At 41.0% G+C, this 24,710-nt stretch overlaps 1 protein-coding gene across 5 annotated transcripts in view; it reads right to left on the minus strand.

The window, feature by feature from the left end:
* GOLGA4 (golgin A4) overlaps positions 1–24,710 on the minus strand; it is a 103,828-nt gene that overhangs the window by 25,624 nt on the left and 53,494 nt on the right. For all 5 annotated transcript variants that reach the window (XM_075921788.1, XM_075921787.1, XM_075921786.1 and 2 more), the window contains 6 exons: positions 19,338–19,516; positions 17,994–18,125; positions 16,189–16,344; positions 10,897–15,203; positions 8,774–8,895; positions 6,250–6,380 (listed from right to left, as the gene is read on the minus strand). In XM_075921788.1, the coding sequence (XP_075777903.1) occupies positions 6,250–6,380; positions 8,774–8,895; positions 10,897–15,203; positions 16,189–16,344; positions 17,994–18,125; positions 19,338–19,516 (5,027 nt within the window). The remainder of the gene's footprint in view (positions 1–6,249; positions 6,381–8,773; positions 8,896–10,896; positions 15,204–16,188; positions 16,345–17,993; positions 18,126–19,337; positions 19,517–24,710) is intronic.

Consider the following 24,710-nt stretch of genomic DNA (forward strand, 5'->3'; position numbering starts at 1 on the left):
CCCTCAGCCTCTCCTCATAAGTCATATGCTCCAGCCCCCTAATCATTTTGGTTGCCCTCCGCTGGACCCTCTCCAATGCGTCCACATCCTTTTTGTAGTGGGGGGCCCAGAACTGGACACAATACTCCAGATGCGGCCTCACCAAAGCCGAATAAAGGGGAATGATGACATCTCTGGATCTGCTGGCAATGCTCCTCTTAATGCAACCTAATATGCCATTAGCCTTCTTGGCTACAAGGGCACACTGTTGACTCATATCTAACTTCTCATCCACTGTAACCCTCAGGTCCTTTTCTGCAGAACTACTACTTAACCGGTTGGTCCCCAGCTTGTAACTATGCTCGGGATTCTTCCGTCCCAAGTGCAGGACTTTACACTTGTCCTTGCTGAACCTCATCAGATTTCTTGTGGCCCAATCCTCCAATTTGTCTAAGTCATTCTGTACCCTATCTCTGCCCTTAAGCGTATCTACCTCTCCCCCCAGCTTAGTGTCATCCGCAAACTTGCTGAGGGTGCAATCCATCCCCTCATCCAGATCATTAATAAAGATATTGAACAAAACTGGTCCTAGAACCGAACCTTGGGGCACTCCGCTAGAAACCGACCGCCATCCTGACATCGAGCCATTGATCACTACCCGCTGGGCCCGGCCTTCTAGCCATCTTTCTATCCATCTTACCGTCCATTTATCCAATCCACAATCCCTTAACTTGTTGGCAAGAATATTGTGGGAGACCGTATCAAAAGCCTTGCTAAAGTCAAGGTATATAACATCCACTGACTGGCCACATTTGGATCCGGCGCCATAGCTTAAGGGTTAGTCTTTATATTCATGCCCGTCAGTGTGAAAGAAGCTATTTGCATATATATACCACCACACTTTAGTTGCGGCTCTCGGCATGTGCTGAGAGTATCATTGTGCCTCCCAGGGCTTCCAAAGTTGACTAGCCCTGGTTTAAGGTGTATTTTATGACACAGCTTTTCAGAAAACCTACTTCACAAAATTCTACTTAAATCTCTAATGTTGTGCCTCCCTGTCAGTTCTGGGTTGCCAATGGCTAAGTGAGAAAATCCTGACCAAATCTGCTGCAGGGAAAGCAGCAGGAAGCTGGCATTAATTCTGCTCTGCTTTCTGGCATCTCCAGTGGCTATTGGCTTTCAAACATCGGTGTTCCAAGCCTTTGGGCCCATTTAGTGCTACCAAGAAGGATTTTAATGCACATACAGCCTACACTGCAGTCTCACTGTTCTGTAAAGCGTCTGCTATGTTTTGACAATATATTAAACAAATTCTATTCTGATTTCATAATGATGAAAGATGGAGACATCAATAAAATTCTAATTTCCCAAACCTAAGCCACAAAGCCTGTACTGCATGCATAGAGGCGGTATCATGACAAATGAAAGATTACAACAGGAGCAAGGAACCTTTTTTGGGTCAGAGACCAGTGACCCACAGAAAAATTAGTTAAGGGACCATGTGAGAAGAAGAAAACCTCTTCTCTAACCTGGCTCCCAAGGGCGAGGAGAAAACCCATCACTATTGCGGCCCCCAACTGAGAAGCAGGAAAAACAAAGACACTCACTTTACTCCACTCAAGCTGGGAGGTGGGGGAGCCACTGAGGCTTAGGGCTTGCCAGGGCCAGATTAATTCTTCTGGGGCCACAGGGCTAATAGATTTTATGAAACCCCACAGGGCTCTGGGGTGGGGCCAAAATGAGGAGTTCAGTGTGCAGGGTGGAGTAGCAGGGGGTGAAATGGGGAGTCTGGGAAGAAGAAACAGTGCAGGAGTGGGCTGGAAGTGGGTATGCGGGGTTTGGAAGGGAGAGGGCAGGGCATTGGGATGCCTAACAGGGGCAGCTCCTAGAGGGACACAAGTGGCTCCATAAGCGACGAGGAGTCCTGTAGCATCTTATAGACTAACAGATTTATTGGAGCGGGAAGGCCTTGTTTGGACACAGACTGGCTAACCTTGTGAGGAGGGCTTTAAACTAGGTTCGACGGGGGCAGGTGAGCAAAGCCCACAGGTAAGTGCTGAATGTGCGGGACTGGGAGATGGGTTGGAAATGGGGGGGACTACGGCCTATAATAGGAAGGAGAAAGGAGGGTCAGGGCACAACAGGGAGGCAAGATCAAATCAGTATCTTAGATGCCTATATACAAATGCGAGAAGTATGGGTAATAAGCAGGAAGAACTGGACTTGCTAACCAATAAATACAACTATGATATCATCGGTATTACAGAAACCTGGTGGGATGGGACGCATGATTGGAATGTTGGTATGGAAGGGTACAGCTTGCTCAGGAAGGACAGACAGGGAAAAAAGGGAGGAGGGGTTGCCTTGTACATTAAAAATGTACACACTTGGACTGAAGTGGAGATGAACGTAGGAGATAGCTGTGTAGAGAGTCTCTGGGTTAAGCTAAAAGGGGTAAAAAATGAGGGTGATATCATGCTAGGAGTCTACTACAGGCCACCTAGCCAGAAGGAAGAGGTGGATGAGGCCTTTTTTAAACAATTAACAAAACTATCCAAAGCCCAAGATTTGGTGGTGATGGGGGACTTCAACTATCCAGACATATGTTGGGAAACTAACACAGCGAGGCACAGGCTATCCAATACGTTTCTGGACTGCATTGGAGACAACTTTCTGTTTCAGAAGGTTGAAAAAGCTACCAGAGGAGAAGCTGTTCTGGATTTGGTTTTAACAAATAGGGAGGAACTAGTTGAGAACTTGAAAGTGGAAGACCGTATAGGGGACAGTGATCACGAAATAATAGAGTTCATGATCTTAAGGAAAGGTAGAAGGGAGACCAGCACAATTGAGGTAATGGATTTCAGGAAGGCAGATTTTGATAAGCTCAGAGAACTTGTAGGTAAGGTCCCATGGGAAGCAAGACTGAAGGGAAAAACAACTGAGGAGAGTTGGAAGTATTTCAAAGGGACGTTGTTAAGGGCCCAAAAGCAAACAATTCCGCTGTGTAGGAAAGATAGAAAATATGGCAAAAGACCAGCTTGGCTTAACAAGGAGATCTTGCATGATCTCAAAATAAAAAAGGAGTCCTATAAAAAATGGAAACTAGGACAACTAACAAAGGATGAATATAGGCAAGCAACACGGGAATGCAGAGGCAAGATTAGAAAGGCAAAGGCACAAAATGAGATCAAACTAGCTACAGGCATAAAGGGAAACAAGAAGACCTTTTATAAATACATTAAAAGCAAGAGGAAGACCAAGGACAGGGTAGGCCCACTGCTTAGTGAGGAGGGAGAAGCAGTAACAGGGAACTTGGAAATGGCGGAGATGCTCAATGACTTCTTTGTTTCGGTCTTCACCGAGAAGTCTGGAGGTGTGCCTAACGTAGTGAATACAAGCAGAGAGAGGGTAAGTTTAGAAGATAGGATACACAAAGAACAAGTTAAAAATCACTTAGGAAAGTTAGATGTCAGCAAGTCACCAGGTCCTGATGAAATGCATCCCAGGATACTCAAGGAGCTGATAGAGGAGGTATATGAGCCTTTAGCTATGATCTTTGAAAAATCATGGCAGACAGGGGAGATTCCAGAAGACTGGAAAAGGGCAAATATTGTGCCCATCTATAAAAAGGGGAATAAGAACAACCCAGGAAACTACAGACCGGTCAGTTTAACGTCTGTCCCAGGGAAGATAATGGAGCAGGTAATTAAGGAAATCATATGCAAACACTTGGAAGGTAATAAAGTGATAGGGAATAGCCAGCATGGGTTTGTGAAGAACAAGTCATGCCAAACTAATCTGATAGCTTTCTTTGATAAGATAACGAGCCTTGTGGATAAGGGAGAAGCGGTGGATGTCATATACCTAGACTTTAGTAAGGCATTTGATACGGTCTCGCATGATATTCTTATTGATAAACTAGGCAAATATAACTTAGATAGGGCCACGATAAGGTGGGTGCATAATTGGCTGGATAACCATAGTCAGAGAGTTGTTGTTAACGGTTCTAAATCCTGCTGGAAAGGGATAACAAGTGGAGTTCCTCAAGGGTCTGTTTTGGGACCCGTACTGTTCAATATCTTCATCAATGATGTAGATATTGGGATAGAGAGTACGCTTATTAAGTTTGCAGATGATACCAAACTGGGTGGGGTTGCAACTTCTTTGGAGGATAGGGACATAATTCAAAATGACCTTAGCAAGTTAGAGAAATGGTCAGAGGTAAACAGGATGAGGTTTAATAAAGAGAAATGCAAAGTGCTCCACTTAGGAAGGAACAATCAGTTCCATACATACAAGATGGGAAGCGACTGTCTAGGAAGGAGCATGGCGGAAAGGGATCTAGGGGTCATAGTGGACCACAAGTTGAATATGAGTCAACAGTGTGATGCTGTTGCAAAAAAAGCAAATATGATTCTAGGTTGTATCAACACGTGTGTTGTAAGCAAAACTCGTGAAGTCATTCTGCCGCTCTACTCTGCACTAGTTAGGCCTCAGCTGGAGTACTGTGTCCAGTTCTGGGCGCCACATTTCAAGAAAGATGTGGAGAAATTGGAAAGGGTACAGAGAAGAGCAACAAGAATGATTAAAGGTTTAGAGAACATGACCTATGAAGCCAGGCTTCATGAACTGGGCTTGTTTAGTTTGGAAAAAAGAAGATTAAGGGGGGACATGATAGCGGTTTTCAAATATCTAAAAGAGTGTCACAAGGAGGAAGGAGAAAATTTGTTCCTCTTGGTTTCTGAGGACAGGACAAGGAGTAATGGGCTTAAAGTGCAGCAGGGGAGGTTTAGATTGGACATTAGGAAAAAATTCCTAACTGTCAGGGTGGTCAAATATTGGAATAAATTGCCAAGGGAGGTGGTAGAATCTCCCTCTCTGGAGATATTTAAGAACAGGTTAGATAGACATCTGTCAGGGATGGTGTAGACGGAGCTTGGTCCTGCCTTGAGGGCGGGGGGCTGGACTCGATGACCTCTCGAGGTCCCTTCCAGTCCTATTATTCTATGATTCTATAAGCTTTTCGTCTATAAGGTGCCACAGGACTTCTTGTCGCTTTTACAGATTTAGACTAAAAGAGGGGTAGCCGTGTTAAGTGGCTCCATGTGCCTCTGTATGCTTCAGGGAAGCACTCCCTGCAGGCCCGCCTTCCCACCACTCTCATTGGCTGCTATTCCTGGCCACTAGGAGTGTGTTGGCTGGGGGGTGGGGGCAGTGCCAGCTGGGAGTGCTTCGTTCTCCCCTGCCAGAAAAAGCCCATGGGTACTTGCCTTGATCAGGACTGCAAGGCTTGGGGCTACCCCCCAGCAAGGCTGGAGTGCCAACACAGGTTCCCTGCTACAGGGGAGCCTCACAGGCAAGATCAAGGAAACTGCGGGTCATATTCCATAGGTTTCCTATCCCTGGAATACACAGTTTAAATGAGATCCTTCATTTAAACTGAATCTGATTATTAAAACTCATAAATATTTATACAATAATCTGTCTCTGTCTGTCTCTCTCTCTCTCTCTCGCTCCACCCACCCACCCACCTTTTCCTGCAGGACAACAGAGAGGCATCCCATCTGCCTCCTCCCTGCCTCTCCCTCCTCCTCTCTCCCCGGTACGCGAAGGGCAGAAGCACCATGGCTTCCCTTCGCTCCCTGATGTTCCAAGGGGGAAGGGAGGCAGCTGGGCCTGCTGCACTGTGGTTTCAGCCTGGCCCAACCCTGTCCCTTCACTAGCAGCTGGGGGAAAAGAGCCAGGGCTAGCGAGGCTGGGGGGTGAAGTGGGTGACAGGGTAGAGCTGGGTCCAGTGAAGCCTCAGCCCATCTCCCCCACCCCATGGCAGCCGAGGCTGCTGAGGCCAAGGGGTGGGGGGGTTAGAGCCAGGGCTGGCACGATCTTGGCCCTCCTTGTCAGCTGGTGAGGAGTGGAGGAGAGTCAGAGCTGGTGCAGCCAGGAAAGAGGGGCTAGAGTCGGGGATGGCTCAGCCTTGGCTGTGCCCAGCGGGCAGGAGGGAAAGCTGGGCCTGCCCGCTGGACACAGCGGGAGGGGGGGCAACGCCTTGGCCTGGCTCTCTCCAGCTGCTGTGGGGAGAGCCAGGGCTGCCTACACCCAGAAAGAGGGGGGGGGTTGGTGAGCCTAGTGAGCAGGGAGCATAGCCCCTTAGTGATTTTTTTAAAATCTCCTACGGAAATTAACATTATTGTCTGAAAGTCCCCAGCAGGAAGTTTAAAAAATAGAAGTATATCAAAATATACTGAATCACATCACTCTCAAGAAAGATACCTCAAGGATTTCTTCATATTTTTTTACAGTTCTTTTTAGATCATCATCTTTTTCTGCAATTCTTCTATGCAACTGTGTTGTCTCTGCATGATGGGTTTCTATCAATTCAGCTTCTACATCCTGGGCTTTACCTGTTTTTTTAAAAAGTCAAGAAATATAACAAATGAGTAGATAGTTATATTTTAACCAACTAAAACCAACATCACCCTATGAACAGGATTAAAAAGTATCTGAAGACACCTCTGGAAAGGCGTATGAGGAACAAAATTCAAGAGGCAAAAATCAATAAAGTCAAATTATTCATGGTATACACTGCCTAAAAGTAGTAACGTCCTTTTTTCAGTCAGGGGGCCAAACAGATTTCAAGAAGCTGAAAAGTCAGAATACTTAGCAGCAGATTCAATTCTACAATACTACTATTGCACACAATAATAGTAACTGATCACTTTCCAGTTGCGCAAGCAATGTGACTAATTTCCGCTGCATGTCTGTTCTCTCATCTTCTTCCTGGAGTGTCTTTGTTTTGATAGAGGATTTTAAAATATATATACCTGTATTTTTGTTAGAGAAGGCAAAGTCAAAGAAGTGTGCTTTGCATTTGAATGAAAAGGAAGTGAGGTGTGTGATGGTCCTCAGCGAGTTCACTTCACAGTCCAGGACTGGCCCCAAAAGAGTCCTGTGTCACACACGGACAAATTTTACCTTTATTTAAAAGTTCCTCTGTTCCAGGGAATGAAGTTGCTGACATGCACTTCATCTCGTGGCTTTAGGTGGTTTTAAAGCTATTCGGGACCCAGGCCATCGAGAGCTTTGAAGATAAGGACTGAGACCTTGAACTTGATATACTGTGGGAAGTCAATGTAGAGAGCAGATGACTGGTTTGTGGTGTTCACAATAGCCTGTATTGCTGAGAAGTGCAGTTTACTGTACTAGTTGGATATTCCTAAGCACTCGGTCTTCATACCTACGTATCTACAATTCTTATAGTCCAGCCAAGAGATGGTGAAGGCAAGAATTATTGAGGCCAAGTCTTTATCTACCTGGATGGAACAGATTTTCCTAGCCAACTGGAGAGAGCTAAAAGTTTTACCCAGGGATACTGGTATAAAAAAAACCTTATCAGCAAAGAACCACTCCTAATCTGAAGACTCGGTTGATGAATTTTGAGTGTTTACCTTCACCCACACAAGACTGCACCGAGGCTGCAAACTCTTCAACATACTTTCCTCTGACCACCAACCTCACTGATGTCTTGCTTGGGTTCAGCTTTAGCCAGTTCTACATTTATGAGCAATATTGTCCAAAAACTGGGTCATCTCTATGGTAGTAGTATGGCTATATGTGGTGGAGCAGTACGACTTACTTACCTAGTGCTGGCATTTGAGTCCACTTTACTAACCAGTTTCATTTGTGGCGGAAAGAGATTAGAGAGACAACTGATTCTTGTGAGACTCAACAAGTGAATGTTTTAGTGACGGAAGTGGGGTTTCCCATCATTAGTCATTGGGGTGTATCCTTTTAGGGTACACCCAACCATTTTAGCATATTACCCTGGATCCCACCACATCTTTTAGGTAGGGCAGCAGTATTTCACCATCCATAGTGCTAAATGCTAGATGTCTGTTCTCTATCCACTGACCAAAGATTGATCCTGAGTGCCACTGTAGCAGTTTCAGTTCCATGTCCTGGCCTGAATAGAGATGCCCTATTATGCCAGTATAGGCGAGTAGAACCACCTGAAATGTCCTTTCTGAAACTCTCCTGGTACGGGGCATTTCTCACAAGCACCTAATCAGCTCCTATCACCTTCCCAGTCTTAGACACGGGGCAGGCAAGTCATAGATAAATAAGCATGTTGTGCTCTAGATACTAATCTTTAGGGACCATTTCCAGTTATACCAGTTAGTTATAGTGACTCTTAAGGCTGAAAGCTGCAGGATGCAGCTCAGGAAATGTATTTCCAATTCATAATCAAATATACATTTTCTTAATTGCTATCAAAGATTTATCATCTAATGCTTCTTATAAGTCTGTTGTGCTGCAAACTCATGAACCATGTACAATTACTTTATTTTGACTTTCATCTTATCTAACAGGATACAAATCATCTTTCATACCTACAATTTCCCTCTAGAAATCCCTAAAAAGCTAGTTAACTATCACAAGTCATATGTCTTCTACACTGGTAGGTGCAGAAGTCCACAGCAACAACTAGGGAACCCAATTTCTGAGTATAAGAACAGATGCAAAAGCACAAATTTTCCAGTGACCATCTCACAAGCTTTACAATTTGCTCCCTAGGCAAGAATATTCCCCGCTTCAGAAGTAGGCTTCCCTCCTCCCTCCAGCCTGGTTTCAGCTCTCTCTACCTTCACCCAACAATGGCTACTACTCATATCTGTGACTCTTCTATGATACCCTGATATGAAACTGACCCCACAAAATTTACTAAAATGTTGGCAACTTTGTATATGTAACTGACAACAAAACAACAAATGTGTACAGATTACAGCATTTAACTTACTGATAGTTTCTTGTACAGCTGTTTCCAATTCCTTCTCCTTTTCAGCCAGCTGAGTATTAAACTCCCTCATCAACTGCTTTAAGGTAGAGTTGTGCTTTAGCTCAGTATCTTCCTGTTCAATTCTGTACAACAGAACAACAACAAAAAAGAGTCAGGAAATTCCGATCTGGAGTATTTGAAAGACAGACCAAAAGTAGCGTAGTAGTTTTTCCAAGACTTCAACTTAAACATGGCTCTGCTTTGAGGGAAAGGCTGATACGGGGATTAATTCTCTGGGGCTCATTGAGGCTATTTGCTACTTTCCTATAGGATGCACCTGGAAGGCCCAGATGTTCTACCAAAATGGAATAAATAAAATGAGTCATGGGACTTTTGCTCAGGGATGATCAAGACATGAATCTTCTGCATGTAGATAAGAGTCATTAGACAAAACCTGGGTTCAGAAACTGATAACACTCTCAACAGTAGGCTATGTTTTTATGACACACAAGTGTACATACACACAGAGAATTTTTGTTTTTAAATCACCTTGTACTTTTTCTTTGAAGTCTACTGTTTGAATTTTCAACTGCCATTTCGGTACAACCTAAGGCACCTTAAAGGTGGGTGACCTTTCAAGAAGGTAGGTAAAGCATCCTCAGTTACGGTCAAATTGTAGTCTGTCTACATTTTAAGAGTCATGTTTTCTGAATATCTTTCCCCATTCTCCATTTTGATTAAATTAAAACTGTGTGTATACTTTAAAGATCTATATTGAGAGGCACTTGTACAGGGAAGCTGCAAAAATCATCACTGAGCCCAAAGAAAGAGTGATATACATTGTTTGGAAAAAGACTGGACTTTTCTTTTATTTGCAAACTAAAGTTTACATTTAACTTGCCTGTGAGATATTACTTTAAAGTGCTTTATTTTTTAAATAAATCCTTAGTAAAATATTAGTTTCTATTTTATCAGCATAAGCTTAAAATTATATACACAGGCATTCCCCGGGTTACGTACAAGATAGGGACTGTAGGTTTGTTCTTAAGTTGAATTTGTATGTAAGTCGGAACTGGTACATACAGGCAGTCCCTGACTTACGCGGATCCGACTTATGTCGGATCCGCACTTACGAACGGGGCTTTTCTCGCCCCGGAGCTCACGGGCGGCGGGTCGCCGCCCGTGTCCTCCAGGGTGAGAAAAGCTTCTCCCGGTCTCCCTGGTCTGCTGGGGGGGGTCCAGCAAAACTGCTGGACCCCCCAGCAGACCAGGGACACCCGAGCAAAGCCGCCGCCTGGGCGGCTTTGCTCCCGGGCAAACAAGCAAAGCCACCCAGGCGGCGGCTTTGCTCGGGTGTCCCTGGTCTGCTGGGGGGGTCCAGCGGCTTTGCTGGACCCCCCCCAGCATCCCAGGGAGACAGGAGCAAAGCTGCATGGGCAGCGGGGTCCCTCCGCCTGTGCGGCTTTGCTCGGGTCTCCCTGGTCTGCTGGCGGGGGAGGGGGCGCAGCTAGTGCGCCCCCCCTCCCAGCAGACCAGGCTTTTGTTGCGGGACGCCTGGGGTAGAGCAGCTGGGGTGCTGCCGGGTTGGTCCTGTGGGAACCTACCAGGCAGCACCCCAGCTGTTCTGTCCCAGGCTCCAGATTCAGCAGCTGTTGAAACTGATCAGGCTGATTCCAGGAAGCTGGGGGCAGAGCAACTCTGCCTCCGGCTTCCTGTAGTCAGCCCCTGGTCAGTTTCAGTGGCAGCAGCTGAATCTGGAGCCAGTTCCGACTTACATACAAATTCAACTTAAGAACAAACCTATAGTCCCTATCTTTTACGTAACCCGGGGACTGCCTGTGTTGTAGGGGAAACTCTAGCCAAACATTTCTCCAGAGCTCAGTTTTATTCTCCCACACCTCACTTCCCTCAGTCCTTTATTCTCAAGCTGAAGTGTCTGCTGGGGGGGGGCGCTAGCTTTGCGTCTCCCTGGTCTGCTGGGGGGAAGCAGCTAGTGTGGGGTTGCCTCACCCCGTTTGTAAGTAGGGATCCGATGTAAGTCGGATCCATGTAACCCGGGGACTGCCTGTATTTATCTTTAGGCTTAAGTCACTGAAGATCATCCAAAAAAGAGAATTTAATGGACTAAAGAGTATAGAAGGTACCTGATCTTCTGTTCCATTTCTTCTAAAGATTCTTTCTTTATTATATCTAGTTCTTGCTGATGCTCTTTCCGCAAAGTACGCAAATCCTTCTGCACCTTGCTTATTTCCTTGCGCAGTTTTTGCTTCTCTCTCTCAGCCTCCTCCAGTTTAGCTTGCAAGTCCTTATGCTGAGTCTGCATATCACTAAGTAATTTCTGCAGCTCCAAATCAGATTTAGTCTTTTCTTCTGCATTTTCTTCAAAAACTTTCAGCTGGCTATTTCTTTCATCCAACTGACGCTGGAGACTTTCTATTTTTTTTTCATATTTCAAAGTCACCTCTTCTATCTCAGCCTTCCATGCATCTTTGTTCTTTATGATATCATCCCTCATCTCATTTATTTTCTGCTCCAAAGTCTCATTCAGTTTATCCTTTTCTTGAAGCTTCTTCTGGAATTCTCCAATCACATTTTCCATATCATGATGTTTTTGTTCTTTGGCTTTTAATTCTTCTCTGATGCTTGCTAGATCATTACCATCTTGTGTGTGCTGATGCAGCAACAAAGAATCTCTCTTATTGTTTTCCTCTATTTCTTCCTGAAGCCTTTCGTTCACAGCTTGTTCTTCTTGTAGCTTTTTCTCAGTAAATTCCAATTTTTTAAAGAGTTCCTCCTGTTGGCTTTTCATTTTTAGCTTCAAGTTATTACTTTCTTGTTGCTCGTTCTCATACTTCTGCAATAATGCACCCTTCTCTGTTAAGTCATTTTGCAATACACTTATTTTCTCTTCATACATCTTTTGTACATTCTCTAGCATAATGGTTTTCTCTTGCTCTATAGAAACTTTTATATTTTCTACTTTTTGCGTCATTTCTCTTTCTAATTCTGCAGAATCTCTTATTAATCTGTTTTTTTCTTCTAAGTCCAAAATTTTTGCCTCTCTTTCCTGCATTTTTTGTTCTAAGTCTTTTAACTGATTTTCCATAGCATGTTTAAAATATTGTTCCTTCTCTTCCATTTGAGATGTCAACTGCTTCTTAACAGAAGCAATTTTTTGTTCCGCCTTTTTTTTCAAGTCTGCTAATTTAGTAGTGTTTTCTGCATTTATCTTATCTTCCAGCACCTTCAACTCTTCTTCTTTGCTTTTCATCATTGTGATTTTCATTTGTTCAAACTCCCTCTGCTTTGTATCAAGTTCAGCTTTCATTGAATCTATTTGCTTTTCAAGACTTAGCACTTTTTCTTCAGCCTCTTTGAACATGTTGTCCTTTTCAACAACTACAACCTCAGCCCGCTGAAGCTGCTGAACAAGCTCTTTTTGTTCCCTGTCTCTTTGCTCGTTTTGCCTGGTAAGTTCTTCCATCAAAGAAATATTTTCTGCTGTCTTCTGAGCAATGTGTTCCTCTAACTCAGCAATTCTTCCTGTTTGGATTTTTAACTCTGCAGTTAATTCTCCTTCTTGCTTTTCCTTATTCCTCTGCTTTTCTTCCATTATATCTTTCAAACTATCTACATTCCTGCTTTGCTTATCCAGCTCTTCCTTCAATAGATTTATCTCTTCATCCTTTCGACCAGCTTGGATATTATTTAATTCAAGCTTGTTTTGTAATTCTTTAATAGTATTGTGATTCTGGGTAAACCTTACCTGAGCCTTTTTCTTCCATTCTGATAGTTTGTTCATCCAATGGTCCACCTGCTCCAAAGCAGATGCTTTTTCTTGACTCAGTGACTCAACCTTGGAAGACAATTCCTGCACTTGCTTTAATAACTGCAGCTGATCCTCTTGGTGTTGCTTGCTTAACAAAGATATGGCTGCTTCTTTTTCTGTTAAACATATGCTGTTTTCAAGTTTGACATTTAATTCATTCACAAGCTTGTTAAGAGCACAAATCTCAGATTCTTTTTCCTTCAGGTCCTCTCTCATTGAAGTGACAACATTAATATTTTCAGACAACTCTTTCCTTAACTGTGTGATACAAGTTTCCTTCTCTGACGCAGCCTGTTGCTGATGCCCTTCTTCCTTTTGCAACCACTCCTTTTCTGTTACAAGTCTTTCAATGTCAGATTTCATAAGCATAATTACATTTTCCTTATCTTGTAACTGTTGTGTTGACTCCTGAAAAGCGCTACTTACTGTAGAGTGATGTTCTGTTATTTGTCTAAGTTGCGCTGTTAGTTCAGGAATTTTACAGTTTTTAATTAATATTGCTTTTTTTATTTCTGTCGTTTGATGTTGACAAAGTGCAATTCTAGAGATTACTAAATTAATTTTTTCATTGCATTTTTCAATGATTTCATTGGTTTTAGTTTGCAATAAAGTGCCAGCTTCCTTACAGTAAATATCTAGCTGTGCTGCTAGTTCGCTTGACAGCCTCTCAAATTCAATTTGTTTTTGCTGACTCGCCAAATGTTTATCCTTTAGTTTTTTCTCATAATCCTCAAGCTCTTTACAGCGTGAGGATTCAAGAGTTTGGAGTGTTTCATCAGATGTTTTCAGCATATCTGTCAATTTAGTAACTTTGATCTTGTGTTCTTCTTCCACTGTTTTTTGCTCCCGGAGCTGTTCCTGTAGTATTGCCCTGTCCTTCAGAGAGTGGCTGAGGTCATTTTCTAGCTTCTCAAGTTGTGCTTTGAGATCAGTTTCACTTTGTGACAAAGTGTTCACTTGTGACAATAGCTGCTTTAGTTGTTCTTGAAATTCATTCAAAGATTCGTCTCTCTTCTCTTGTTCTTCCTTCAGACGTGTTATCTCTATGCTAGTCCCCTCTTTCTCAGCACTAAAGGCAGCAAGCTTCTGCTTCAGATCTACTACCTCCTGCTCTTTTTCATGCAGTTCTATTTCATGTTTTTCCTTGAGCTCTTCAACCTGCTGATTGAGTTTCTTTTCCCATGTTTGGACAACTTCTTCTAGTTCATATCTATGAGCTTCTGAAAGACTTTCCAGTTGCTCCTTCTGATTCATTTCCAGTTTTGACACAGCATCATTTATTCCAGCTGAGCTGGCATGTGCCATTTCTAACATTTTTGCATTGAAATGTTTCTCTTTCTGACTGAACTCCAACTGCTTATTTTCAAATTCTTTTTTCAGTTTAGCTTCTTGTTCTGAGAGTTTTTTCTTGAACATTTCTTGCATCTCTTTTGCTTTTTGTTTAATTTTTTCCATCTTGAGTCCTTGATTTTTTAATCTGTTTTCATATTCAACTTGTAAAGCATTAATTCTCTCTTCTTTGGCTGATAATTTCAGTTTTAGCTCTTCCACTTGCTGATTCTGCTGCTTTTTCAATTGTTCAATTTGATTTTCCTTCTCAACCAAATCTCTCTTTGCCTGATCAGTCTCTGTACTGAGATCTTTCAATTGAGATTCATTCTGTTGTATTAAAGATGTTATTTTCTGCATGTGTTCACAGTTCTGCTCTTCCAGCTGCTGCTTTAAGTCATGTACCTGAGATATATAAGAGTCTAATTCAGTACTAACTTGATTCAGCTGTGATTCAGTTCTTACAATCTGTTCTTTAAACTGTGTTTTTTCAGCTTCCATATTCGTCAACTTTTGTTGCAGCTCTGCTAACTGTCCTTCATAAACCCTTGTTTGTTCACTGAAATTATTTTGGTGTGACTGGCAGAAGTCTTCTAGTTTAGCAGACACTCGCACAAGTTCAGATTCAGATATTTCAAGTGATTCCTTTAGTTTATGTTCTTGTGATTTTAATTCCTGCAGATGTTTTTCTTTTTCCTCCAACTGTACCTTAAGTTGCTTAGTTGCTTCTGTGTGTACATTCTCAATTCCTTGGACAGACATATCATGCTCTTTATCCATCTTGTCAATTTTTTCCTGGTACTGGATTCTCTGTTGTTCCAGTTTTGCCTCATACTCCTGCTTTATTTTATCTACATTCTCTTTCAATACAAGGTGCTCTTGTTCTAAGTCATGACGTATTTTTAGTGCTTCCGATAACTCGAAAGATAATGCTTCTAGCTCTGTTTGTTTCACATCAAGCTTTTCTAACATTTTTGCATTCATCTCTTCTATATGTGCATGGAAAACTGTCTCTTTTTCTTTCAATATTACATCCATTTCTTGCTCATGTTTCTCTCTCAATGCCTCTATTGTGGACTGCTGATGTTGCTTTAAGAGCTGAAGTTTTTCTGTCCAAAGTGTCTCCTGCTGCTGCTTCATGTTTTCTAGCTCTTCCCTGTGTTTTTCAACCATGACAGTAATTTCTTTATTATGCCTGTTTTTTTCAGACTCTATCAAAGTAGTTAGTTCCTCCAACTGTCTTTTGTCATCTTGCGAATAATTTGAAAGAGAACTTTCCAATTCAAGAATTCTCTGTTGAAAGAAAATTTTTAAAAGGGATATGAATAAACAAATTTTAACAAAGAATTATAATGCCTACTTAATTATTTCCCAATTACAGGCCACTTAAAATAATCATCGACCATACATTAAAACAAAACAGAATCAATTTGTTTTATGTAAGCCACTTACTGAATTGTCATGTTATGAATTTTATTTCCAATAAATTATATGGTAATAAGAAGACCTTCAATTTCATTTATATTAAAAAATTTATATGTGGTAATTTCTTTGAAAGGTTTTAAAATAATCTAAGAAATATATGAGGTAATTAATCAGAACTGATTTTATCACACAGTAGTTTTTAAAAATGCATCCATTTTGTGTAAATGGAGAGTTTCAGAAGCTGATGGCTTGGGTTCCAACAGTCCGAGTGTCAGCAGGTATGCTGTAGACTTTGCACACATCTACTAATGTACCATATTCCTGGCCTTTGCACTGTTGATATTGCAATCCTAGACCTGTTTTGAGCAGAAACCGCCACTTTAGAAAGAATACGTGGTGGTTTAGTAATGTATAAAAAATCCAATAGGTGACAAGTAGATACAAGCGTCTTAGGGTCAGATCCGTCAAACTTTAACCCAAGCAAAGTCCTATTCAATTTATGTATGTACATGTGTACGTATATGTAACATTTATACCATGGCATCATCAAGAGACCAAAAAAAGAGTAACACCTGTTTATGTTAGGCAATGTATGGAAAAATTCTGCATGAGAATACAAGTTCATGCCCTGGGCCTGAATATGAAACAAATATATTTCCATGTCCTGCCATTTAATGCTCCACAAAATTATAAACTGCAACACATCATGGCAACAATATAACTTCTGATATATAAAAATATATGTTTTAAGTGTGACAGTCTTTCATCTTAGATACAAGTCCACAATATCTTGTAGCATAAAGCTATAGAATATTCAGAAAAGTGTTTAGTTACAATTTCCTATTTTACTCACAGTTCTAAATGTCTGTATTTCTTGCTGCATATCCCGAAGTTTCTTCTCACATTCTGATTGTATTGCTTTTTTCTGCAGTTCTAATTCTTCTAGTGCCAAGGATTCCTGTTGCTCTTTTTCTTTTACGGTCTGTAAACACTCACTTTGACTTTTTTCCTATGTCAAAAATTATGAATAAAACTATATTGTACAAAAGTCACCTCTAATAAGTAATATTTTTACTCCTTGAGATGGTTCTCCAAAACAATTAACACACATTTCAAAAGATTCTATAACTACATTTTCTACCCACAATTAACTATATTTTTCATGCCAACATAAACATAAAATTTTGTTAAAAATCTTTTGCAAAATCCCTATAGTGGAATGATTGCCCAGCAATGGGAAGAGGAGGAGTTAAAGCAGCTAGAGGGAGCCTGTGCAGAATACTTCAGTTAGAAAAGGGCTTACTGGGCGAGAGGACTTGTTATAACAATCAATCAGTTACAGCAGGGGCCATATATAAAGGGTTGCTCGATAGAGCAGAGGGCAGTCTCTCCCTTGCCTGCTGACAAGAAGGGTTAACTGCCTATGAGCATCATGGTAAGAACAGTACTTGGCAGGGTAGCAGAGCAGAAGCAGCTTCTGGTTCACAGTGCCAGACTGAGGCCCTGGATAAAGGGCATATAATGTACTAGGGCTAGGGATAAACTTAAAAAAAACAATGAATGGGGCTAAGGATGTGACTGTATAACCATGTAAACAGTTAACAGATAAGCCTGGGCTTACCATTAACTGTTACACACAGCCTCCTGCCCTGCTCCTGGGGAGTCGCCTGCTACCCCCCATTGCTGCTTCTTTATCAGGCAATAGGGAGTTGGTACATGTGGGAAGATGGCAGGGATGGCAGGGAGTCCTGAAACAAAGGCAGCAGGGTGAGGGCAGCAGCCACTCCTGGAGAGCTGGCTGTGGGTGCATGTAACTGCTGAATTTTTCAGTGGTTACACATTTACCCGCATTTATAACATCCCTAACTAGGGCTAGGAGAGAAGTGGTCTAGGGGAAAAAAGGTAGCAAAGGAGTTGGAGAATGCGCCATGAGGTCCCATAATCATGGAGATACCAGACAAAGATAGCAGAACTATTGGTGATGACACCACTACAGGAAAGTGCATTGATGGAGAGCTAATTCACAGAACAACCTGTAGGAAGTTCTGTGATGGTGAGTCCCACCCCATTACAATTCCCACACTAGTAGTCAATAAAACTTTTTTTCTAGGTAAGTAGATACAGTACGTAGAATAGGATCAGCTTCTACAGACCCTATATTTTAAAATAAAAATTAAGCTTTATGATTGAGAAAACAATCTTTAAAATATCAACTGAGCGTTAATGCAGTATAACTGTATCTGTAATGGTCCCAGAATATTAGAAAGATATGGTGGTTGAGGTAATAATTTTTGTTGGACCACTCTTTAACCTGAAGAAAGGCTCTGTGTGGCTCAAAAGCTTGTCTCTCTCATCAACAGAAGTTGTGTCCAATAAAAGATATTACCTGCCCACCTTGTTTTTGAGTGTTAATACAATTGCAGCTGCTGGTCAGTGCAAGTGACTCATTATCCTATTTAAAAAGCAGGCATACAAAGCAGTATCCATACTGAATGTCTTGGACTCCTGATTGTCTGGAATACCCTTACCTTGGGCTAATAGAGATCACTGAAATATGGTGAGGTTTAGTGGATGAAACATGGGTTTGCTACACTAGAGAGACTTCTATTCCCACCCAGCTCTGCCAGAAGTAACCTTGTAGATTTTAGGGATGCTTACAAGTGCTGCCCTCATCTGCTCCTGAAACTGCTTTTCTTGAGCCTCTAATCTCTCATTTAACTCGTGCTCTTTGGTAGCCAGTTCTTTTTTGTGCAATTTCTCTAGCTCAGCAACACGCTCTTCTGAAGACTTCTGTAGATCAAAGTCAAAGAAAGTTATTTTCAACAAGCAAACATGCTTTGCATTAGTTCTCAGACAGGGGAAGAACAATGCAATGGTAAGTAATAAAGGGAATTATCAATTGTTTCCCTTTAACAGGCAGCATGTTACTCAATTTGCATAAGTAAAAATTATATATTCACAACTAAGAAGTTATTTCAAAGTTTCTAAAATGCTTCTCCATGCTTTCTTACTTGATACATGATGCTAATCACAGAATTACTTAACTCTGATGTCTCTCCCAATAACGCTCCCATATCCATTTACAGTTTTAATTTTGTTTTAAATTGGAGCAAAATTTCTTACAGCTTTTGGATATAAGCTTTGTCTGTAGTTCCCTCCAAATGTTTAATAAGTCAGTTTCATGACCCAACAATTAGGACAAAACTCAAAGGGTGAAATCATAGCCATAAATATTATTTAGCCCAATCTGAAGGCCTACACAGGTAGGTACATTATTTATGTAAACAAGTTTACAAAACCTTCCTCAACTACCACCTAAAATGCTATATTAAAACTACAGAATGGCAATCTACTACAACAGCAAACCTAATAAAGTAACAAATTCAAGAATTTGCTGTGCAAATTGAAATTAGAAAAATGAGACCGAAGAACACAGATTCTATCTGATTACAGAGGATGGAATGATAGCATATTTTACAAAAAGCACACACTGTAGAAGACTTGAAAGATTAAAAATGCTCAATAATAGTACTTAGTGATAATAACAATTATAGCAATAACAATAACTACAATAATAATTACAAGGAGAATTGATATGCTGATTGTACTCAGTTTTCTTTTATGCCATGTAGCACTGGGATATTTTAAGACGACAGCAGAAAAGCAGTTTCTATCATATCTATTTCTAGTGCTCTGCCAGAGACTCTGATTAAACAATATGCAGCCATGAGGTCAATTTGCAGCCATGAACAATGTGTGCATTTCTTTTAACATACTCGTTTGAAGCTTCCATAGGCTGCCAGAGAAAGGGACAGATGAATTTGGGAAGGTTTAAACTACTGAAGTACTGAAAATATTTTCCTTACAATTAATTTTGTTCTATTAAATAATGACAAATTTGAAAAGTAGACCACTTACATTAACACATTTCACAAGCAAACCTTTCTTAATTTAAAGATTTAATTTTAAAACAAATGAGATATACTCAGCCTTAACTTTTACCTTCATAATTTCAACCACCTCCTGCTTCACCCTCGTTAACTCTTGCTGAAGGTTTACACGTTCTTCTTCACTTGTTTTTTCTATTGCTTTGATTTTTTCATCCATCTCTGCTTGCAGTTTTTTCCGTGCTTCCTCTGCCTTTTGGGCTGTACCCAGAGCTTTCTCAAGCTCTTCAAATGCTGCACAAAAGAAAACAAAGATATTTGATATTCCAAAAATAATTATTTTCCTTAACATGTAGGCAGTGCTCCCACTGACAATAAGTTACCCACCAGATGGAATAATCTGATCCTAAAAATCGACCTTATGCTCACATGGGCTCATTAATCAGGAAGAAGAAAAAGACAGACCAGTAGTTGCTGCTTCCTAGGCCAATATTGCATTTAGGTTACTATATATTCTGCTCACTCAGAATCAGAATGAAGTGCGTCAACTATAAACATAAAAAAATATAACTATTCCTCTAGCTTCATATTCCTGACTAACTGAAAAAGACCGAAGAATACTCCAGGAAGAAAAGGTAACTTATCACCAGCTTATTTTAAAGAAATACTCCCTAAAATTATCAGTAGAATAAATAGAATACGAGGAAAACCTGGAATTTAAATCCACTTGTATTTCACCATAGAAAGAGTTCTGTCCTTTTAGAACAAGGAAGAACAACCCTGGTACATTTAGCAGAGTTTTTGTCAGTTTATCAACAGATATCTGTGTTAAGACTGAAATATTTTTTTAATTCTGCAAATTAAATATTAAAATAAAACAATGTTTTAACTGATGTTTTATCTCCAAAAACTCAGATTGTACTAAAAATATGCCCACAATGGACACCCAGCACATAATATTAAAATATAATAGTTATTTACATGTTGTGTACATGTTAATTTGTTCTCAGAAAAATTGTGAATCTGTTATATAGTCCAAATTAAGGATGTTAAAGGCTAGTAGACTAGTTGACTATCCGATAAGCAAATGCTTATCAGATAGTCAACTAGTTCAGTGGTTCTCAACCATGGGCCACATGGCTCCCCAGGGGCCACGCCCTACTCTAGGGGGCCACATGGAAAAAATGGAACATTAGGTAAATTATGTACTTTTTTTCCAACTAACAGCGGCTATGAGGGGGGCCACAGAGGTAAATGATGCTCAGAAGGAGGCCATGAGCAAAAAAAAGGTTGAGAAACACTGGACTAGTTGATTCCCCATTTTGCTGCCTCTCTCAGATACTTCAAAGGGCAATGCTGCCTGGAGTCAGGGGTCAGCTGGGGACTCCCCAGCTGATCCCGGCCTCAGCGCAGCATTTCCGCAGAACCCAGGATCAGCGGGGGAGTCACCACCTGACCCCGGGTTCTAGGGAAATGCCGCGGAGAGCCTGAGATCAGCTGGGGAGTCCCCAGCTGACCCCGGGCTCTGTGTGGCATTTCAAATTGGCAGTGCAACATTAAGCCTGGGGTCAGCGGAGGACTGAGTTCCCTGCTGACCCTGGGCTCCATGAGTGCGCTTCCACTTTGAAGTGCACAAGAACCTCCACTGGGAACTCTTGTACATTTCAAAGCTGGCACACCCAGCCGGCTGGCACGCCACTTCCCGCTGGTCCCGGGCACTTGTACATTTCAAAGGAGGAATGCAGAAGTGCCTTTCGACTAGTTGATGGAAATTCTATCGACTACTCGACTAGTAAAGTAACTGCAATTTAGCATCCTTAATCCAAATACAGAGAGTGGTCACCATTTAAAAATAAACATTTGCCAACTGTTAAGGAGCAATAGTATCAGAGAGATCAGTTATTTCCTTCATATATAATAATTTAACATACTAAGAACATATATTTGTATATTATGTGCTATAATAGTTCTGGACAAATGGGTCCTTTAAAATCAATTACAGGCAGTCCCCGGGTTACGTACAAGATAGGGACTGTAGGTTTGTTCTTAAGTTGAATCTGTATGTAAGTCGGAACTGGCGTCCAGATTCAGCCGCTGCTGAAACTGACCGCCAGTTCTGACTTACATACAGATTCAACTTAAGAACCCAAAGTCAGCTGTTGCTGAAACTGATCAGCAGCTGATTCCAGGAAGCCCGGGGCAGAGCAACTGTGCCTCGGGCTTCCTGTAGTCAGCGCTGGTCAGTTTCAGCAACGGCTGACTTGGGGACGTCTGGGGCAGAGCAGCTGGGGTCCTGCTGGGTTGCTCCAGTAGCACCGCTCCTCAGCGCTACTGGACCAACCCAGCAGCACCCCAGCTGCTCTGCCCCAGGAGTCCTGATTCAGCCGCTGCTGAAACTGACCAGCAGCGGCTGAATTAGGACGCCTGGGGCAGAGCAGCTGGGGTGCTGCCAGGTTGGTCCAGTAGTGCCCAGAGCGGTTCTGCCCCAGGGTCCACAATAAAAGCCTGGTCTGCTGGGGGGGGCACACTTTGCTCCGGCAAAGCCTCAGAAGCGCGGGAACCCGCCGCTGCTGCGGCTTTGCTCCCGATGCCCCTGGTCTGCTGGAGACGGTCCCCAGCAGACCAGGGGCACCGGGAGCAGCTTTTCTCGCCCCAGAGTTCGAGGTGGCTGACCGCTGCCTGTGAGCTCCGGGGCGAGAAAGCCCCGTTCGTAAGTGCGGATCTGACATAAGTCGGATCCGCGTAAGTCGGGGGCTGCCTATACATTAAACCAATGCCCTGGGACAAGGATTTTCCCCTTCTTGGGGTACCCTTGTTTCTAACTGTGATAATGAGTATGGGCTCTCTTTGCTGGAAAAGCATATGAAAAGGAAAACCCATATATTAAAAATAGGTTCTTATATAGCTAATTGTTGGTACAAATTAGTAGAACCTTCTTTGTAGCACATTTGTAAACCTCAACTCCAAGGAGTGAATCACAGAAATTTCTAATTCAAAACAGCTTAAAGCCTACAGCTCAATAACAAGCTTGGCTAAATACTTGGTACTGTTTTTGAATCAAAGAGATAATGATTTTCAAAAACTTCAGTATTATAACTTGTCTTCCTCTTAATAGTATTTTTTTTCCAACAGGGCAGGAGCTCTCTGGATTTCTTTGGAGCATTCATCAATCTATTGTGGTTCAGACTGACCATAACAATGCCTATTATTCTGTGAGAACACAAACTGTTACATATTGTTAAGTAGTTACAATTCTTATGCAGGAAAATTCTTACGCACTTACAGTTATATATTTTTCAGTTTAACTCGCCCATGAGTTTGAAAGGTGAAAAACACTTTGTAATTCCAAGGCCATAAATGCATCTTTTAAAAAAGCTTTTAATCATCATCAACATTTCTGAGTCTACGCCTGCATTTTTAGGAGACTTATATTCTTGAAACAATTATGTTCAAATTATGATCAAATTATGATCTTTTAGCGTTAATTTTTTGAGGAAGTGAGAAAGTGACTTTTTGTGACAACAGCAAAACACAGACTCAGATATTTTTTTAAACCTCCATCCTGCTTTAATGATTAGAAGAACTTCAGTATTTAAATACATTATAAATGTTAAATACTGGAGGTTTTTTTATATATACTACACCAATATGAAACAGGATAGAAACGTACCCTCTGCTCAGTCAGCACTGCTAAAAAGAGGTAAGGCAGTGCCCTAATATAAATAGCTTTGCTAATGCATAACCCTGCAGCACACCCAAGCATGTACCTTCCAGAGTCAGCCATGCTCCATATCCCTACTACACATTCCAAAGTGCACACAAATAAGGTATGAATATAATTTGCACTGGTGTATTTGGGAGGCGCAGAATTATCTCCCTCGCTTTATCCTGAAAACCTATGTACTGTATATCTGGCTATAGTTTTATACATCTTTTACACAGAGTATCCACACTGCCAAAATCACAAATTGCATTTTTTAAAACATAACTTTCATCAGAAGTAGATTCAGAAATAAAAACTGCAGTTGAAAATTTCAAATGTATTTAACTTTTTATTCATAAGTGTGTGTCACACTTTCAACACTTGGGCTGAATAACATATGCTGCAATTTGTTTATTTTTTAGGGAGGAGTGCATTTGCCACCGGTTTAGCAACATGCAGTAGGCCAGCTCCATCACCATAAACACAAGCACAATGCTGAGGGAAAAGCTAGATAAGCTGGTGGACAAAAGGTCAAGAAGACATGATAGCACAAAGAAGCAACACTTCACAGAAAGACAGTCTATTCTCTAAAAGTGAAATTATATGCATCTCAGGCACTTTTGGCATTTAAAGCAAGAACATAATATTTTTATTCAGGGTAATTAATTCTAGTGCAATAGGACACTCACATGAACATTTCAAACCAGCAGTAAGGTTAAAGTAGCATCCTTCTCATTAAACAAAACTGATTAATTTTGCACCTATCAGGACTTCTATGTTTCTACTGAGGTTATAAAGCTGTAATATAAGGCTTTTTTGTTCATTAAAACATTTCTAGACTAAATTCAGAAAGCAAAGTTATCTTTGTCTTTCTCCTAGCACGACTGCTAAAACAGACATGTTAAAATACAAGCATTCTGAATAACATTAAAGTTAATCCTCTCTAACATAACCTGGCAAAACAAAAATCCAAGAAATATAGTAAACGATACTAGAGACTAGTCTTGCAAAATCCCACTCACCCTGGTCAAGTAGGAATCTTTTCTGCCCAGTATGACTAAAGCCATCAATGCTGCAGAATCTAAGCTTTCACTTATTTTAAAAAAGTTTGTGTTAGAATAAAAATAGGGTATTTTATTATTTTACCACCCCCTTCTCCCTCTACACACACACTGACAAGTTCTTGGCAATTTTTCTAAAATTTCATTTAATGTTACTCTGTATTAGGAAGGGTTCCTGATAGCTAATATCTCACTAGTTCTGATGGGGTAATCTTCAACTAGAATGCCACCAACTGGTAAAAACTAAAAAATACAGCATTGAGCATAGAAACAAAACAGACTGGGGAAATATAAATTTCATCTCTTTCAACCAACTCACAAAATGCAACTACAGAGAAAAGGCAATTCAAATAAGCAATATAACAGTTAAGCTCCATACATCTGTAATGGTTTTTTTGTGCATTTAATCTAATAAAGAATGAATTTCTTAGAATTGTTATTAATCATGCTTTTGCTTTCCGTAAACCATGAAATGTATATTAAAGGATAATAATTTAAAGTGTCAAAATAAAAACCAGTTTTACCTAAAACAGATTTCCATCTTTAACATAAGCGAAATCTATCCTGTTCAAAAAGTTGAATAGTGAAGACTGATGCCAGCTATTTAGTAATAAATAAAGAAACGAGGTTTTTAAGGGCAAATTTACCAACACCCTAACTACTTTTGATAAATTGTAAATTGAAAGCCAGATATTGTAAGGATTTAGAAAGTTAGTTACAAATC

This window comes from Pelodiscus sinensis, chromosome 2, assembly GCF_049634645.1.
Source record: "Pelodiscus sinensis isolate JC-2024 chromosome 2, ASM4963464v1, whole genome shotgun sequence".
NCBI classification, from domain to species: Eukaryota; Metazoa; Chordata; order Testudines; family Trionychidae; genus Pelodiscus; species Pelodiscus sinensis.